A 17,953-nucleotide genomic window follows, 5' to 3' on the forward strand; every position below is an offset into this window, starting at 1 on the left:
ATGAAAACACCATGTTGTCCAAAGCAACTATTAACGACATTAAAAAGCAACAATAAATGAGGAAAAAATGGCAATACTTAAGACAAGAGTATATGATGTTAATATATAAAGGGTACTAAGCGTAAGATGATATAAGAGTGCGTGAAAGACATTGACATGTTATAAAGAATACAAATGACCAATAAACATAGTCAATCTCAATAGAAATTAAATTAAAACGGCAGTAAAATCTCACTGCCTATCAGATTGGCAAAGATTAAAAGAAAAAAACGAAGAGCTACCAAGAAGTGGAGAAATATGCTCCCAGCGTCAACCTCCTCACCCTAACAGGGGACTGAACCGACCGACACACGCCTTGGGGAACTCTGATTAGCACGGGAGCTTCCGGGTCCGGAACCTCCGTGCCCTTTGACCCCGGAAGTTCAGGCGCAGAACCGAGAGCGCTTCGCGACAGAGCTGTAAAGGCAACTCCGAGCGGAGCATGGCGCTGTATTCGGCGGCGGCGGCTGTGCTGGCGGGCGTGGAGAGTCGCCAGGGTTCCATCAAAGGGTTGGTGTACGCCAGCAGATTCCAGGTAGCGGGGATCCGGCCCGGGCGTGGGGGATTAGCTTGGGCCCCGCCCCGCTCTCAGCTTGTGCCCTGTTGGCCGTGCGCAGAACGTGAAGCAGCTGTACGCGCTGGTGTGCGAGACGCAGCGCTATGCCGCCGTGCTGGATGCCGTGATCGCCAGCGCCGGCCTCCTCCGTGCCGAGAAGCTGCGGCCTCATCTGGCCAAGGTGATGGGCTGAGTAGGGTGGGGCGGGGCAGGGCAGTGAGCCCCTTCTAACTTTGTACCGACTCCATACGCCTCACTATGTGACGTTAGTTGTTCCTCTGAAATGAGGACAAGCAACCCCTTGCTGAGTTATTAATTGGGGTAGGATGAAAATGCTTTAATTTCGTGCCTAAAAAAGAACAAAAGTACGAAGCAGCATTGGCAGGGACTCTTTAGGTAAAACAGAAGGGTGATGTTGACGAGGAGGGATGAGATCCATAGTTCTGCTAGTGAGCAGCCATGTGGAAATGGTTCAGGACTGAGAAGCAAGACATCAGGTTCAAATCCTGATTTGCCGTTAATTTTGTGTGTTCTTGGACAAGGACCTCACTATTACCTGTTAAGTGTCTGGACAGGTGGTCTGTTTAGCCTTTCCTGTTACAACACTATGGCATTTGAAGGTATTAATGCTTAGGGTTTTTTCGTTTTTCCATCCCCAGGTGCTAGTGTATGAATTGTTGTTGGGAAGAGGCTTTAGAGGGGGCGGGGGCCGATGGAAGCCTTTGCTCAACCGGCACCAGGCAAGGCTTAAGGCTGAATTGGCCCGGCTCAAGGTTCATCGAGGTGTGAGTCGGAATGAGGACTTATTGGAAGTAGGATGCAGGCCTGGCCCAGGTAAGCTGAGTTGTGGCGGTGGTGGGTAGCCATCAAGCCCTTGGAGGAGAGGGCCATGTACCTGTCCACTCACGGCTGATTGCTTCCTAGCCTCCCAGGTGCCTCGATTTGTGCGAGTGAACACTCTCAAGACCTGCTCTGATGATACAATCGATTATTTCAAGAGACAAGGTTTTTCTTACCAGGGTCGGGCTTCAAGGTGAGCTTAGGACCCTGCCTGGCTGCCTTCATCCAGGGAGGTACCTGGGGACACTGGGGAAACATAGGAAGTAGAAAGGCTGGTGGTTTTGACTCCCGTTTTCTATTTTTACAGCAGTTTCTATATTCTCTTCCAAGACTTGTCTTCTTTCATCCCTTAAACATTGACTGTCCTGGGAGTCCCTTAAACATTGTTCTAATGTATCTCTCAGTATCTTCTCTAGTTCAAACTCCTACTTCTCATTATTCCCATCTCCCAGTCTCTACTTCTCTCTCATGTTCTTACTCTCAGGCTCATATCAGTGTTTCACAATTGCCACATGTGGGAAACTGAATCCTCCTCCTGAACTTTGCACCATTTTTTTGTTGTTGTTAAAGCACGTTTATTCAAAATTCAAGATTAAAAAGTAATCCTTCCAAAAAATATACTTAAACAAGTTATTGGATTATTTTGCAGCATTTTTTAAAACTGAGGTATAACTTACATTAGTTTCAAGTGTACAATGTAATGATTTGATATTGCATATCAAATATATTGTATATATTGCAAAATGATTACTACACCCTCCACCACACACTTAAAAATTATTTTTCTCGTGATGCGAACTTTTAAGATTTACTCTTAGCATCTTTCGACTGCTATTACATCCTCGTGACTTATTTTATAATTGGAAATTTGTACTTTTTGACCCCCTTCACCCATTTTGCCACCCCTCCCTCCACAAATGTGTTCTTTGTATGTGTGAGCTCAGATTCCACATATAAGTGAGATCATATATTTGTCTTTATCTGACTTATTTCACTTGGAATAATGTCCTCAGGGTCAGTCCACGTTGTCTCAAATGGCAAGATTTCATTATTTTTTATGGCTGAATGATATTCCACTGTGAACACAAGCCACTGTCCTCTGACCTTTTTTTTTCCCCTCTATTTTAGTATGCTCTGGGCCATAGAATAAGGTCTTGGGAATGATCAGCATGGTATCTTCATGGTCTGGTTCCAGAGGTACTAGCACCTCTTTCTGAGCAGGGAAATAATTTAAGATTGGACATGGTTTCCTTTGAATATCAGGTCCTGTGCCTGAGGGCATTAAAAATAGTAACTCTCCCTCCTCATTCCCTGCCACAGTAAAATAACCCTGTATTTTCAGGGTCCTTGTCCTGCCCCTTCTCTAAGCTCACAGTACAGTATTTGTTTTAGAAACCCCATCTGCGAGGTTTTCAGTGACTCAGAATGCTCTACTGCCTTTAAGAAAGATTGAAATACACTCCTGCTGTGCCCACTTCCTCCCTCACAACTCTTGCCTGTGTTTGTTTGGATCCCTAACCCCCAGAACCACACTTTTGAGATGGACACACTGTCTATAAACCTCAGGATAACTTGTCATGATGCAGATTTCAGGCAAAATAAATGTTTTAATTAACAATGAAAAAAATATTCTACTGTGTGTGTGTACACATACCACATTTTCTTTATTCCATTGATGGACATAAAATGTCTTGGCTATTGTAAATAACGCTGCAGTGAACATAGGGGTGCTGTATCTTTTTGAATTAGTATTTTCATTTCCTTTAGATAAAAACTCAGTGAAATTGCTGGATCACTTGGTAGTTCTGCTTTTAATTTTTTGAGGAACCTCCATACTGTTTCCCACAGTGGCTGCACCATTTACATTTCCACCAGCAGTGCACAAGGGTTCCCTTTTCTTCACATCCTTGTTGATAAGTCCCATTGTGACAGGTGTGAAGTGATATCTCATTGTGGCTTTGATTTGCATTTTCCTGATGATTAATGATGTTGAGCATCTTTCCATGTACCTGTTGGCCATCTGTATGTCTTCAGAAAAATGTCTGTTCAAATCTTCTGCCTATTTTTAAGTTGAATTGTTTTTTGCTATTGAGTTTTATGAGTTCTTTGTATATTTTGATATTATCCTTATCAGATATGACTTGTAAATGTTTTCTTCAGTAGGTTGCCTTTTCATTTTGATAGTTTCCTTTGCTGTGCAGCAGCTTTTTAGTTTGATACAGTCCCACTTGTTTATTTTTGCTTTTGTTGCCTTTGCTTTTGGTGTCAAACCCAAATCATTGCCAAGACCAATGTTAAGGAGCTTACTGCCTGTGTTTTCTTCTAGGAGTTTTATGGTTTCTGGTCTTACATTTAAGTCTTTAATCCATTTTGAGTGGAATTTGGGGTATGGTATAAGAGAGTGGTCCAGTTTCATTCTTTTGCATGTGGCTGTCCAGTTTTCCCAACACCATTTATTGAAGAGACTATCCTTTCTCCATTATATAGTCTTGGTTCCTTTGTCACAAATTGATCATATGTGTGTGGGTTTATTTCTAGGCTCTCTATTCTGTTCCATTGATCTGTGTTTTTTGTTTTTTGTTTTTTTTACTTTTTTGATTACTATAGCCTTGTAGTATAGTTTGAAATTAGGGAATATGACGCTTCTAGCTTTATTCTTTCTGAATATTTCTTTAGCTATTTGGGTTTTTTGTGGCTTCATATAAATTTTAGGATGGTTTGTTCTATTTCTATGAAAAATGTCATTGAAATTTGATAGAGATTGCTTTGAATCATGAGCTTAAAATATTTTTCCATTTATTTGTGTCTTCAATTTCTTTCATTAATAGTTTTCAGTGTACAGGTCAGGCCTTTCACCTCCTTGGTTAAATTTATTCTGAGGCATTTTATTCTTTTTGATGCACTTGTAAATGAGATTTAAAAAAATTTTCTCCTGATAGTTCATTTTTAGTGCATTGAAATGCAACATATTTTTACATATTGATTTTGTATCCTGCAGCTTTACTGATTTTTGTTTACTAGTTCTAAGAGTTTTTTTGGTGGAGTCTTTTAGGTTTTCTATATATATGTCACTACTTTTATTTCTTTTTTTGCCTAATTGCTCTGGCTTGGACTTCCAGTACTGTGTTGAATAAAGTGGCCTTGTCTTGTTCCTGATCTTAGAGGAAAAGCTTTCAGCTTTTCATCATTATGTTAGTTGTGGGATGGTCCTATATGGCCTTTGTTATGTTGAGGTATGTTCCCTCTATACCAACTTCGTTTAGTTTTTGTCATAAATGGATGTTGAATTTTGTCAAATGCTTTTTCTGCATCTGTTGATATGATTTTTATCTTTTAATGTATCACATTGATTTGTTGAACCATCCTTGCATCTTTGAACTTTGTATTTCCTGCATTTCCTCTTTTAACCTAACAGATATTACAGTTATGCACTCAGTTGGTCAAACCAGAAACTGAGTCATCCTAGATGCTTTCCTCCTCTCCCTCATCATTCACTACTCTGACTTCGGCATCTTTCTCAAATCCACTCCTTTTCATCCTCCTGGACATTACCTATTCATCATTTCCTATCATGATTAGCAGAAGAATCTCCTAATTTGGTTGGCCCTAGAAAATTCTGAAACGTAGTCTGATGCATTACTCCCCTGCCGAAAACCCTTTCTTCGCTCTCCATTGTGCTGTGCACCCTGCTTTCTCTTCAAGCCCATCTGCCATGGCACTCCCACAGTGCTTCTCTCTGCCCTGATGCTTCTCCGCTTCCTGGACTCACTCCTTGTTCTGTCCTTTGACAACTCTGCCTCTGCTCTTTCCCTTTCCCTTGTGTTTTAGATGTTCCTCCTTTGTCTCTTTCTAGCATGTTGCTTGGAGACCAGGGTAGTAGAGAATGGCTGTGTTTAGGTTTGAATTCCAGCTCTGCCATTTGATAGCTTTCTGAACTAAGACATTATTCTTTAGGACTGTTTCTATGGGGGTCAGGTGGAGTGGACAGTGCTTCTTTGCATAGTGAATATTGCCTTCACTCCAGCTCATGTAACTAAATCCTCATCCATCAGGAATCAGCTCAGCACTCAACCTCCCTGCAGCCCCCTTCACCCTCCAACCCTCCCCAAAGTAGTAATCTCTCCTGAGGTTAAGTTTTAGCAGCAATGGCTGACATATTATTGAGTACCTAACTTGTGCCATATATTTTTCTGAGTATTTTACATGGATCAACTTATTTAATCCTCACAACTACCATTTTTCAGAATTGCAAACAGGCTGAGATGAAGGCACTTTCCCATGCTCTCACCACTGGTAAATGGCTGAGGTGGGATCTTGAAACCAGTCTTGCCTGAGAACACATTCTCTTAACTGCTGCCTGTTATATCACCCTGTTTATTTCTGCATAGCAGTCTTAAATATTTGTTGCATGAATGAACAGTTAAAGTGAGGTAACATGTGAAATGCCCAGCCTGGTGCCTGGCATGGAAGAATTCTGAAAATGGTGAATGAAGAGTTCTTATTCTCTGGCAGCCTGGAGGACCTAAGGGCCCTCAGAGGGAAGTGTTTTCTTCTGGATCCCTTGTTGCCAGAGCTGCTTGTGTTTCCTGCCCAAACAGATCTGCATGAACATCCACTGTACCAAGCTGGTCACCTCATTCTACAAGACAAGGTAGGGAAGGTGGGTAGAAGAAGGAAGAATGTTTGGGAGTGATGGACCTGGAATCTCTTCACCCAGCAATTATGTTCTGCCCCACCAGGCTAGCTGTCTCCCAGCCATGCTGCTGGCTCCGCCCCCAGGTTCCCATGTCATCGATGCGTGTGCTGCCCCAGGCAATAAAACCAGTCACTTGGCTGCTCTTCTGAAGAACCAAGGGTGAGTGCCATGGTCAGACAGAGGAAGGGAATAAGGTCTGATCCTATACTTGTTAAGAAGAAATCAGGAACTCATTATTCCAATAGGACTGAAGGCTGAAAGGAAGATTTTCCTTTAAGTAGTTCTGGACCTAGGATAGTTCACAGTATAGCCCCAAGCTAAGCTTCCCAGTAGGTTGCAGGTGTGAGATGTGAATCCCTTAGCCCCTGCAGGCCATTTACATGTTATTTTACCTCAACTCTGCCCTCTTCCCTAGGAAGATCTTTGCCTTTGACCTAGATGCTAAACGGCTGGCATCTATGGCTACTCTCCTGGCTCGGGCTGGAGTCTCTTGCTGCCAGCTAGCAGAGGAGGACTTCCTGGCAGTCTCACCCTCAGACCAGCGTTATCGTCAGGTCCAGTACATCTTGCTGGATCCTTCTTGTAGCGGCTCTGGTGAGATGAGAAATCGTGGCCGAGGGACCCCATTGATCCAGAGAAGCAACCTTAGAGCAGAAGAGGTTGCAATTCATTTTGACCTTGGGTTTAGTTCTGACTCAAATCGTCTTGTAACCCTGGGCAAATGTTCTCATCTGTAAAGTGGGGATTTCAGTATGAAATAAAGCGTCTCTAATTAAGTCTCTTCTTTAGGTATGCTGACCAGAAAGCTGGAGGAGTCTGGGGCAGGTACACCTAGCAAGAAACGCTTGCATGCCCTGGCAGGGTTCCAGCAGCGCGCTCTGTGCCATGCGCTCACTTTCCCCTCCCTGCAGCGTCTTGTCTACTCCACATGTTCCCTTTGTCAAGAGGAGAATGAAGATGTGGTCCAGGATGCCCTGCAGCAGAGCTCAGGAACCTTCAGGTAGTGGGGTTTCTCCCAGGGTCTTGGGAATAGAGGCTGCTTTGTTTTACCTAGAAGTCTTTGCAAATTCTTCTCTGCAGGCTAGCTCCTGTTCTACCCTCATGGCCCCATCGAGGCCTTAGCACTTTTCCAGGGGCCGAACACTGCCTCCGGGCCTCCCCTGAGACCACACTCACTGGTGGCTTCTTCATTGCTGTACTAGAACGGGTAGAGGAACCAAGGTGAGTTGGGGACCTAGTGGAAAGATGCTGAAAGACTGAGACACATCTAACTTGTACTTTTCTTCTAGCTCAGTCTCACAGGCCAAAGAATCGGCACCAGAGCTTAGACCCAGCCCAGCCCCAAAGAGAAAGAGGAGGCGGTCTAAAGCAGCAGCTCCTTCTAATACGCTGTCTTGCATATAGTAAGTACTCAAAGCTTTGACTTCTTGGGTGGGAGGAAAGGAAGACACTAGTCCTCCCCTCAGCTTAGCCTTGGGCCCTCAGCCCCAGGCAGTTTTGTTTTTGAAAGGTTCTCTTCTTTTTATTTTTATAGGAAGGAAACTAGTAACCCTGTTTCTCCAGCTGGAAAGACACTGGATTTCCGAGTCCTTTGGGTCCCTTCCCAGCGCGGTGTTCTTGCTGGTGAGAGAAGTGCTGCCCACAAAAATAAAAGGCAGGACATGGTCTACAATAGATCACAGTTCTTTTTTTTAATTCTTAATGACATAAGCAAGGAGAAAAATCTCACATTCATACTAAAAATTCCAACTAGACTCACAGGAATTAAGTATTTGTAATGGAAAGTCCCAGCCTCCCGTTCCTGTCCAGTGCACGTACATGTACACATACACACTCACACACTCATACTCAGGCGTGCCAGGACACCCTCTTCAGGGAGTTCCTGGACCAACTGTCCTGCCTGTGGCACTGAGGTAAACTAGCTCAGAGTACTAAAACTAAGAGGGTCTACCTTACTTAAGGTATAGGTAGAAGCTTGATTTCTAGGCCCGTGCCCCACCCCACCCCTCCAATCCTAATACGTATTTGGGACTTGAGGTTCAGGCCCCCTCTTAAGCTCCACAGACAGTTAAGTATTAACAGAGCTCTTCTTGGGGTTAGGGAGGAACAGTCCCCTGCCACAAAACATTCAACCTCAGTCATGAAGGGGGCAGAAGGACTAGTTAATCTAATGTCACATTATTTATAAAGTAAGAATTACATTTTTGTATAATGTGTCCGGAAGGAGCTCTAGTCCCTCAGGAAAGCTGCCTGGGACAGCACTTGAGCCTCTTCTTCACACAGGCATAACTTAACTATACAGGCTAATTCCTAGTCAATAGCATTTATACTTAACCACCTCAATGAACCAAGCTTGAAGGAATTTAAAAGGCAATTTAGCTTAAATACAAAAATAAATTTATTTTGTTAAAAAATGTTTAAATATTTTTTCTTTTAATTTAGACATACGCATTCATACTTCTCCCAAAGATGGGCATGGCAGCAAGGCTCCTGGGCCTGGGGTATGTGGTTTTGGAAGAAAGGAAGAAAAGGGGGAGGGTTGGACGTGCTGTTGGGAAGGGAAAAAAAAAACTAAGTATGGGTCATTAATTTAGGTTTTCTAACATGTAACTAGGGGTGATCTAGCCTCCTGTGAGGTCAGGAAGGTGGGAGACACACAGCAGAGAGAAGAGGTCTTTGCTTCCCCTTGGCCCCATCCTCCTGGGCTGCCAGCCCTTAAAAGTCAAACACCATTTGAAAATCTAGGAGTCGGCACTTGTAGCCATAAAGTGGTGCTACTTTCCACATTCAATTAGCTTAAGTCCTAGAAACTTGAAACAGTTAAGTCCGGCACTACCAACATGCCGCCACTCATACAATTCGATTCTTCCTCCAAACTCGATTCAAAGAGCAATAGACATAAGCATCAGACAAAGTAACACAGGACAAGGCTTTAAACATACAATCCTGGAGAGGCAGACGTGCCCAATGAGGCCAGCAGGGAGCTTGAGCGAGGAGGCAGCTGAAAGCAGCAGTGGGCATCCTGCCTGCTTCCAAGAGTTTCCCTCTGTGGAGCAAGGGATCACCCCTAGATCTGCCAGGCTAACAGTCTTGAGCCACCAAGCTTTTAGGGGCCAAACTGGCAGGTTTGGGAATTAAACACTGACTCAGACTTGGCAGGAGGAAGTGGAACAGCAGAAGCAGCACCCACTGGGATCTCCAAGGCAAAGCTAGATTCAAGATCATTTAAAAAGGAATAGATCCTACAAAGAACCAGTGAGGGACAAAGCAGCAAGAAATGGGGAAATAGTCCCCTAAAGGGACCAGAGGAGAACCACCTTTTATAGCCAAGCCAAGCAAGGTAAAGCTTTAGGGATAATCCATTTCCCCCAATCCCATCAAATGCATACCAGAGGTGCAAGTGGGCAGGGCTCTCCCTCCTACCCTCTGGCAAAGATGGCTTGGGGGTGGGGGGGTAGGTAGGAAGAAGGGAGGCCCCCTGGCTAAGCTTATACACTAAACAAGTCAGGGAAGTGGACGATATGTACAGCTGTTTCTTTAGTTCTCTCCAGCCAACTGTTCAAGTAAAGGATCAGGCTTTTGCCCTGCCACATCCTACCACCCTCTCCCCCAGGAGGCCTGAGGCTTCTGCTTCCTCCAGGAGAGGGAATTGGCTGCCAGGGCTGCTACTACCTCCTCGGTGGCTGAAGCCAGAGGTCTCGGGTAGGTTTGCCTTAAGGAACTAGACAAGTCAGAGGCTCTTGCTAACAGATGCTGAGGTCCAGATTTGGGCAAGGGATAGGGGGAATGAAGGGCAAGGGACAAAGGCTACTTCTTGCGGGTGTGCTGTCTTCGAGCCTGCAGTCGCTGTCGAGCCCCTGGGGTCTTGGATCCTGCACCAATGGAAAATGAAGGGGCCGCCGATCCTGGAAAGATTCAACAAGATCTCATCAGAGCATCTGCTACCTGAGAACACTTCTTTGGGTGCCCCAATCTCCACAGAAAGTTGGGCCAGCAGAACTCTGAGTACTTGAATAGGGCTTCTGCTGTATCAACTGCATTTGAGGAGGAGCCCATTAAATGGCAAAACGCCAGAATCATAGTCTGGGAGAAGCCCAAGAAGGCATTTTTACATGGCTTCCCAGTATCCTGGGAAATTCTGCCCCAGATGGTTCCTCTCTGATCTCTGCTGCCAACTCCTAATATGGGTTGTGTGGGACTCCCAGCCAGGCCACATCTTTCTCATGCTTATGACCCTGATGTTCCCCAGAGGGCCTCAGCCAGGAACCTGCCACTCCATCCCACCCCACCCCCTCTTACCGAAATGTCCGACTCCAACAAAGCCTTGGGTGGGTGTTGAGGATGCCCCAAAGGGGAGGCTGCTGCCCGATGTGCCCACCCCAGGGGCAGGGGTGTTCTGACCAAAGGTAGGTGTGGAGGTGCCTAGAATGAAGAGAGCAGAGAACTGTAGAGACTAGGCCATTGAGCAGAGGGCATCAAAGCAGATGGTAATGAACCCTGGGAGGTCTGCTCTCTGTAGGGGCACTCCGCACAGGACACCTTAGCCCTGGACCACTGGTTCACCCATTATATGGAGTTGTACAGGATAATTAACACCTGGTGTTCCAGGTGAGCCTGCCCGTCTCCCGCTGAACGTCCTGCGACAAAGAAAAAGCCCCTTTGTGTTGCCTTCTTGCCACCCAAGGAGTATAGCTTCTGCATTCCCTTGGCCACCACAGCACCGCAGAGGGGGACAGTCAGTGGGTCCCCCACCTCCCAGCTTGATCAGGTCACCTCCCTTCTATCAAGACTAATCACATTATGCCTCTTCTGTTTACCTGTCCACTCCCCTCCAGAAACCTGAGCCTCTCACCAAATTCACCATCACTTGGGAGGCTCCACCGTGTTGGTCCCCTGATCTGCCCATGGGGCCCACTGGAACTCAGTCATCAGCAAACTCTCTTGCCCTCAGTGAATCCCGCCACCCAATACTGACACTGCTTTCCCTAGAGCACCTCTCGGGGAAGGCTGCATTCTGTCTCATGTGCACTTGTCTTGATCGATGTGGGGTAGGTATCTTGCTCCCTGAGGCCCTCACCTTGACAATCTTTTCTTCTCCCCAACCTCCACCACCCATTCCTACAGTCACACCTTGCTCTAGCTCCTAAATCTTAACTGCAAGTATTGCAGTCTTTCGGCTCAGCTGTTTCTAGCACTCCTGCATTTCCTTAACCTCACCAAGACCTCTAAGTCCATTGCCCCTCCTGTTATACTTGCCTGAGTTTAAGCAAGTTGGGTTTTACCAGCTATCCATTTATTTTAGATCTACACTTCAATGACTAAATGTTTCTGGAGGAAAAAAGACACAACACTGCTAAATGGCTTCACTTTAAATTCATAACCACCATTTGCCAACCCTCAAAACTGCCCAGCAATTATATTACAATTATATTCCTTTTTTATGCTCCAAAATGACTATTTCACGAGGCCCTCTCCTATTTCACCCTAATCCACCCCCTGAAGACCTCTCATATTTAATCAAGAAAACAGAAGTTATCAATATCAAAACTTGTAATTCATCTTCCACGCGGCAAATATGATAACTTCAAATCCAAACATTTAACCTTGGCAATGAATGATTTTCAATTCTGACAACCTCTCAACCTATTTTTATACCATTTCCATTTTTAAACTTCTAGCCACATTTTGCTTTTCTCTGTTCATGAACATACCAAGCTTGTTTCTGCCTTTGGGCCCTTGTGCTAAATAAATAGCCCTGTTCCTGTAACGCTTTCTCACACACTTACCCACCCATACTCACAACCCCTTTTGTCACAGATATAGTCCTGGCTTAAATTGATTTCCTCAGAAAGGCCTTCCTTGACTACATAAATAACTCCTCCACAGTCAGTATTACATATTTTACTTTATCAAGACATTTATCGCTACCTGACATTGTATTTATCTATTTAATGTCTGTCTCTTCACCACCATTATGTAAACTAAAGAGTGGAGACTGTGCTGGCACTTACAACAAGGCCTGGCACAGAAACCAAGTCAATTCCTAATCTCACCTCCAAACACAGGTTTGCTCTCAGGTGCGTTGGCCACATTGAAGGCAAAGGGTGTGCTCTGGCTGGGTGCACCCAAGCTGTTCTGACTCAAGCATCCCCCAAAGGGGGTTGTGCTTCCAGTGGTCCCGCTCTGTCCTCCAAAGCTGAATGATCCAGAAGTGGAGCTGGTGCCTGGGGTAGCCACATTGATCCCAAAGCCCCCACCACCAGCTGGGGCTGCTGAGCTCCCAAATGTGAAGGGTGATGGTGTTGTGCTGCCAAACATTGAGCTACTGGTCCCGCTGCTAGTGGTCTGGGTTGTAGCTCCAAAGCCAGAGGTGGTGGCTGCACCAAAAGAGAAAACAGGTGTGGTGCTGCCAAAGGCTGGCTGAGTGCTGGCAGGCGTGCCAAAGGCAGAGGCTGTGGATTTCAAACCACCAAAAGCTGTCTGCGCAGTGCTGCCGAAGACTGGCTGGGCCGGGGCTGGTGCTGGAGTTGCAGTTAGGGCTGGGGCCGCAGAGTTTCCAAAAGTGAAAGAGCTGCCAAAGCTCGGGGTAAGGGTTGGCTTGGTAGCCCCCTGCTGTTGCCCATCAGTGGCCCCAAATGCAGGCTGGGGGTTGGATCCTGGATACGATGGGAGAGGGGCCTTGGTGCTTGAGCCAAAGAGAATGTTGAATGCTGGGGTGGTAGTGCTACTGAATGTCAGCGTAGGTTGGCTGGTGGTGACTGGGGCTGAAGCTGTAAGAGTGCTGCCAAAACCACTAAAGCCAGTGGTGCTGCTGCTGCTGGTGGCTGTCGGCACAGCACTAGGTAGGGACTGGCAAAAGGTGGTGACTGCTGTTGAACTAGGCATGGAAGGCGGCTTGCCAAATTGAAATATGGAGCCCATGGCTGGTGTAAAGCTGGCACCAGAGGCAGAGGGAGTCCCAAATAGAAAAGGCTGGGAGGTGGAAGTGGTGGTGCTAGTCATGCTGCTCATGGCGCTGGTCACACTGCTCACACCAAAGCCGAAGGCAGGCTTCGAAGCTGAGTCTGCAGAGGTGCTGGCTGTGGTCATGGACACTATTGTTGTGGTGGCACTGGCCTGGCCAGTGAAGAGAGGGGCACCTGTGGTTGTGCCTGGAGTAGTTGTTTGATTGAAGGAGAAGGGAGTTGACAGGGGCACAGATGTAGGTGGCCCTATGCTGCCAAAGATAGGCTTGAAAGTGACAGATGAGGTGCTAGTAGTCGTGGGGAGGGCAGAGCTGGAAGATGCTGTGGTTGTGACCTTGGAAGGACTAGATGGTAATGGGCTCTCATTCTCACTTTTAGGTGGGTCCACAAAAATGGGCTTGAATGTGGGAGATGCCGAAGATACAGCAGGAGCTGCAGAGGCAGAAGGGTTAGCAGGTGGGGTGCTCAGCATTCCCAACAGAATACTTTGCTTGGGGGTGGGGGATGGGGCAGACAGGGCTTGAGATTTAGCAGATGTTTCAGCCTGAGGTGCCAGAGGTGACTTGGTAGTGTCACTGACTGGTATTGTGGAAGAAGCAGGGGTCAGCCCCAGGAAAGTGACCGTGGATTTGGAGTCTGAAGAGGTGCCTAGAAGGGGCGCTGACTGTGAAGAGCCAAGAGGGCCTAGAAGGCCGGGTGTCTTCGGAGGCGAATGGGCCACAGTGGCTGTCACTCCAGCAGATTCTGGGAAGAAGAGCAGAGAAAGTAAGTTCTGAATACTTCAGATGTGGCGGTATTCAATTGCTTTTGTATCCTCCCTGTGCCCACACAATGCTAGGGATTCAAGAGTCAGTCAACAAATATAACTAAACCTATACTACAGGCCCTTATTCATTCCTTAAAATCAAGGAAATGTACATTATTTCTACCTTCCACAGATCATAAGGAAGACAGAAGGGATAAAAACTTGGCTTAATTGGGGTTAAATGTATAGAAACTAAGGAATATCCAATCACCTGAACTCAAGTCCAGTTAATTACCTAGATACACCTTACTATCTAAAAAGATTTACTATATTTGCCTACCATGTACTAAGTACAAGTGTAGAGCTTATAACCATGAATGGGATAATTTCTGTCCTTGAGCCCTGGGACAGGCTGATAGCTAACATATACTACTATATGATAAAGTGCAATAACAGGACTGTGTATATATGCAGTGCCATGAAGGCATGCGGCTGGAACAATCAACAGACCCTTGGAAACCTACAGGGAAAAGTAATTAATATTATCTTGTGCCTGTGATCTAAAAGCATGTGACAAGACATCTTAACCATGTGATCACATTTACACTTTGGTGACACCTCATGAAGCAAGTATTATTTTCATTTTACAGATGACGACAGCAAGGCTAAAAGCAGCTAAGAAACTAGGTTTCAAATTAAGAGCCGTCTGACTACCAAAATTAAGGTGCCTTCTCCAGCTTTAAGTGTTCCAGCTCCCCTTCCCTAAAATTTCCTGATTGGAGAATCCTGAAGCACTTAAGCTTGCTCCAACACAGATTTGGTCAGCCAGAGGAGGTTTAACCCTTACAGTTTCCAGCAACTGACAGGCATGATGCTTTTACTTCAATCTCAACAAAGGTTGATATCATTATATGCTCTAAGCAGGGGTCCTCAACCCCTGGGCCACGGATACTGGTCTGTTAGGAACTGGGCCACAAAGCAGGAAGTGGCGGGCGAGTGAGTGAAACTTCATCTGTATTTGCAGTAGCTCCCCAGCACTATCATCACCACCTCAGCTCCACCTCAGATCATCAGGCATTAGATTCTCATAGGAGCACTGGTCCCCTGGTACTAAAAAGGTTGAGGACGGCTGCTAAAGGAAGCTTTCCCACTCACCTGAGAAGGATGGCAGGCCTGGGGAATTCTGCATCTTCCTCAAGCTCTCCAACAGTGGGTTAGTGCTTGGGGCTGGGAGGGAGGTTGGGGAGGAAGCAGTCCCAGTAACAGGCAGGGTAAAAGTAAAAGAAGGCTGAGTGGTAGGTGGGTTCTCAGTGACAGAGTTTGAGGCAGCATCTAAGGAAGAAAAAGAAGATTCAATTGTCCTCCCTAGTTTGGGAATTCTTTCCAGTGGCATATTGTAGAGCACGGGGATGCTCAGGGTCTCAATATAACTCATTTAGAAATGTTTTCCCTCAATCTCAGTGCTCATTGTTCTTCATATTCCATTGAAGACCCTAATGGATCTCTCAGATGAAAAAGACGAAAATAAAACCAAAGGAAACAAATCCTCTCTGGAGTATGAAATTGATCTGTATTCCTTACCAGTCTTATCCTCCAAGACCTTGTTAAACCATTGTAATGAAGCTTTCTTTTCCAAGTCTAGGTCTTCAGCAGTGATTGAATAACCGAGCTGGGGAGGTGGAGGCTACCCAAGAGAAAAAGGAGAAGTCAAAGCAATCAGAAGACTCTGGAAGAAATCTGCATTTAGCCTTCCTAAGACTTAGAAAAACTAAACTGAGGTAGGTGGGGAGGTAGATAGATAAGATCATACCAAGGTCAGCTGGTCCCCTCGCCTGGACGGCAGCAGCTGAATCTTCCGTTTACGCTGCCCAGAGTTGCCAGGTGTAGATGGGGAATTCCATGAGTTCTGTTTCTTGCATGCGGTTGTATCTACGACTAAAGAAAGAAAGATAGACTTTGTTTTCTTCCTCCCCACTTCCAGAAATGGATAGGTTATGTCTATCCACCTGGTTTTTAACACTAAATTTTCACTGGGTGTCTCTGAAGATTCTATCTTCCATGGTTTGGGCTCTTGAATGATGTTTGTAAGATTATTTCTAATAGTCAAGAGGATATAAAGAAGAGAATTACTCCAGATGCATGCATACAACTGCTGGACAATAATTCCTGGAGTGTTCAGAGATACCTCAACCTAAGCTCATCCCTATACCACAGTTACCATGGATTATACTGTATTTGTTTATGTCACCATTCTTCCTTACTGGACTATAAGCCTCTGAAGGACAGGAACTTCTGTCTCTGTAATCTACCAGGCCCTTTACACAGCAATGCTGAAAGCATGTTTTTGAATAGGTGGTAGTCTATACATCCTCCATAAACACTTCTACCACTGCTATAAGCCACTCTTAAGTGTTTATCAACTTACCCTTTTCTCCCTGGGGCTCCTTATCTGTTACTAATGGAGTTGAAGAACTAGAATGATGAGAAAGTTCCTCTTCTCTGTAAAAAAACAAACAAAAAGAGAACTAGGTTTAGAAAGATTTCCTAACAAAAAATATTGGATAACTTATACCCTCCTAACTACCACTGGCCGAAGTCTAGAACCACCATGATCTGAGATCTCAGTTTGCCAGGACAAAAAAAATAAAAAAAGTCAAAAGAAAAATCCCACAGAAATGAAGGAAGATAGTTTATGGAAACCATAGAGAAGACTCTGTCTTAAAACAAGCACAAAACAATTATCTTCAAAACCTAATTACAACCCATCAAGCTTCTGGGAGTTCTAGTCACAGACCTGGTCCCAAAGAGAGTGGGATTCTAGTTGATTGTAGGTACTTAGAGGGTCAGCTGGAGTCAAGAACATGAAATCTACTGCCTGCTGACATTATGCACTGTTCATTCTGTGTAGCCTCTACTCTTACACCCTGATCACTCATGCAGAATAAGGAAGAGAACTAGAGATCCCTACAGCCAGTACACGTAAATAAATGTAAGAGATGAGGGCAGTTCAGGTAAGTACTTCACTGTCCTAGATGTTAATTTATGTGATTCTCCAGTGTTGTAGAAAGCGTAAGAGCCCAGTAAAATTTCTTCCTTTCTTGTCCTCTCATGAAGCCACACAGCAAATCACTGATTACCTTATTTTCTTTGCTGGCCTCTCTGGTGTCTGGGAGCGGGATGAGGCTGGGCTGGAGAAGGGTGATGAACTGGGACCACTTCTCTTCCATAGCTAAAAGTCAAACAAAAGTAACGTGACTGATGTAGCTGATAGTTTAGCATTCAACCTTCAATATAATTTTATGGTTCTTTTCATCACTACATATGAAGTCTCCTTTCAAGTTACTAAAAAATATTTCTTTGAGGAGAAAGACACCTGAAAAGAAAGTCAATTGCCCATATTAACTATGAGATAAAAGTCTGAAAAAGTAATGAAATGCTAAATAAAAAATATAGAAGGAATGAATGTATTTTGCATGTATTAAAGGGTGGAATGTTACATTCAGTAATGGTTGAGCAAAATTAATTTATATTTAGATAACAAATATGAATTTATTTATATGTACTTTGATAAAAGTAAATTAAGAAACTGTTCTAGTGAAGATAAGCCAGTAAATTAAGTCTTGCTTTCATAAAATTTTCAGTTTCACTTAATTTTATAGTAAAAAATAGGCTAATAATATTTATTACTTTTACATCTACAGTATTTATTGTTATATTATCCATATATGTCTCTTATGCCAAGAAGAGTCCCTTAATAGCAAAAAGTCTGTTTTCATCAGGACCTCCTTCAAAGGGGCCTAGCAACAAAGTAACTGACAAAGAGCAAGCACTCTGCAAATAAAACTTTAGCCTAATTACAAAGTTACTAAACAATCACGTTTTTCCTATTGAGGCACTTCTTTCTAGTGATTTCTTTGTAATGGTTGCATCACATAAGCACAAACAGGGAAACAACAATGCTTAAAAAAAGTCTGAAAGAAAAAGAAGGTTTTAAAATCAAAAACAGGTGGTAAAACAGTAGATCAGTTCCATAAGACTAATACTAGGAAATCAAAGGCTCAGAATAGGCTTGAGAAAAATGCTGAAATCCATAAGTTTTTTTTTTTTTTTTT

At 44.6% G+C, this 17,953-nt stretch overlaps 2 protein-coding genes across 2 annotated transcripts in view; one reads left to right on the forward strand and one right to left on the reverse strand.

Annotated features, from left to right (window-relative positions):
• Positions 1–412: 412 nt before the first annotated feature.
• On the forward strand, positions 413–8,545 carry NSUN5 (NOP2/Sun RNA methyltransferase 5). Its single transcript, XM_039849547.1, has 11 exons — positions 413–574; positions 657–776; positions 1,255–1,429; positions 1,520–1,628; positions 5,948–6,086; positions 6,175–6,290; positions 6,547–6,725; positions 6,921–7,131; positions 7,212–7,352; positions 7,421–7,534; positions 7,666–8,545. Coding segments are annotated over exons 1-11 (1,398 nt in total). The 5' UTR covers positions 413–481; the 3' UTR covers positions 7,667–8,545.
• LOC120591819 (nuclear envelope pore membrane protein POM 121C-like) overlaps positions 7,799–17,953 on the reverse strand; it is a 30,967-nt gene continuing 20,812 nt past the window's right edge. The window contains exons 6-13 of the mRNA XM_039849546.1: positions 16,979–17,070; positions 16,267–16,340; positions 15,652–15,776; positions 15,423–15,525; positions 14,997–15,173; positions 12,185–13,840; positions 10,431–10,553; positions 7,799–10,036 (exon numbers count right to left, since the gene is read on the reverse strand). Coding sequence (XP_039705480.1) covers positions 9,939–10,036; positions 10,431–10,553; positions 12,185–13,840; positions 14,997–15,173; positions 15,423–15,525; positions 15,652–15,776; positions 16,267–16,340; positions 16,979–17,070 — 2,448 coding nt within the window. The 3' untranslated portion in view covers positions 7,799–9,938. The remainder of the gene's footprint in view (positions 10,037–10,430; positions 10,554–12,184; positions 13,841–14,996; positions 15,174–15,422; positions 15,526–15,651; positions 15,777–16,266; positions 16,341–16,978; positions 17,071–17,953) is intronic.

Source organism: Pteropus medius, unplaced genomic scaffold, assembly GCF_902729225.1.
Source record: "Pteropus medius unplaced genomic scaffold, Ma_sr-lr_union100, whole genome shotgun sequence".
In the NCBI taxonomy this organism is placed as follows: Eukaryota; Metazoa; Chordata; class Mammalia; order Chiroptera; family Pteropodidae; genus Pteropus; species Pteropus medius.

Coding starts and splice junctions, on each gene's coding strand:
- NSUN5 (XM_039849547.1), top strand. CDS start 482: ATGGCGCTGTATTCGGCGGCGGCGGCTGTGCTGGCGGGCGTGGAGAGT. Junction 777..1,254: donor TGCGGCCTCATCTGGCCAAG/GTGATGGGCTGA, acceptor TTCCATCCCCAG/GTGCTAGTGTATGAATTGTT. Junction 6,291..6,546: donor GCTCTTCTGAAGAACCAAGG/GTGAGTGCCATG, acceptor CCTCTTCCCTAG/GAAGATCTTTGCCTTTGACC.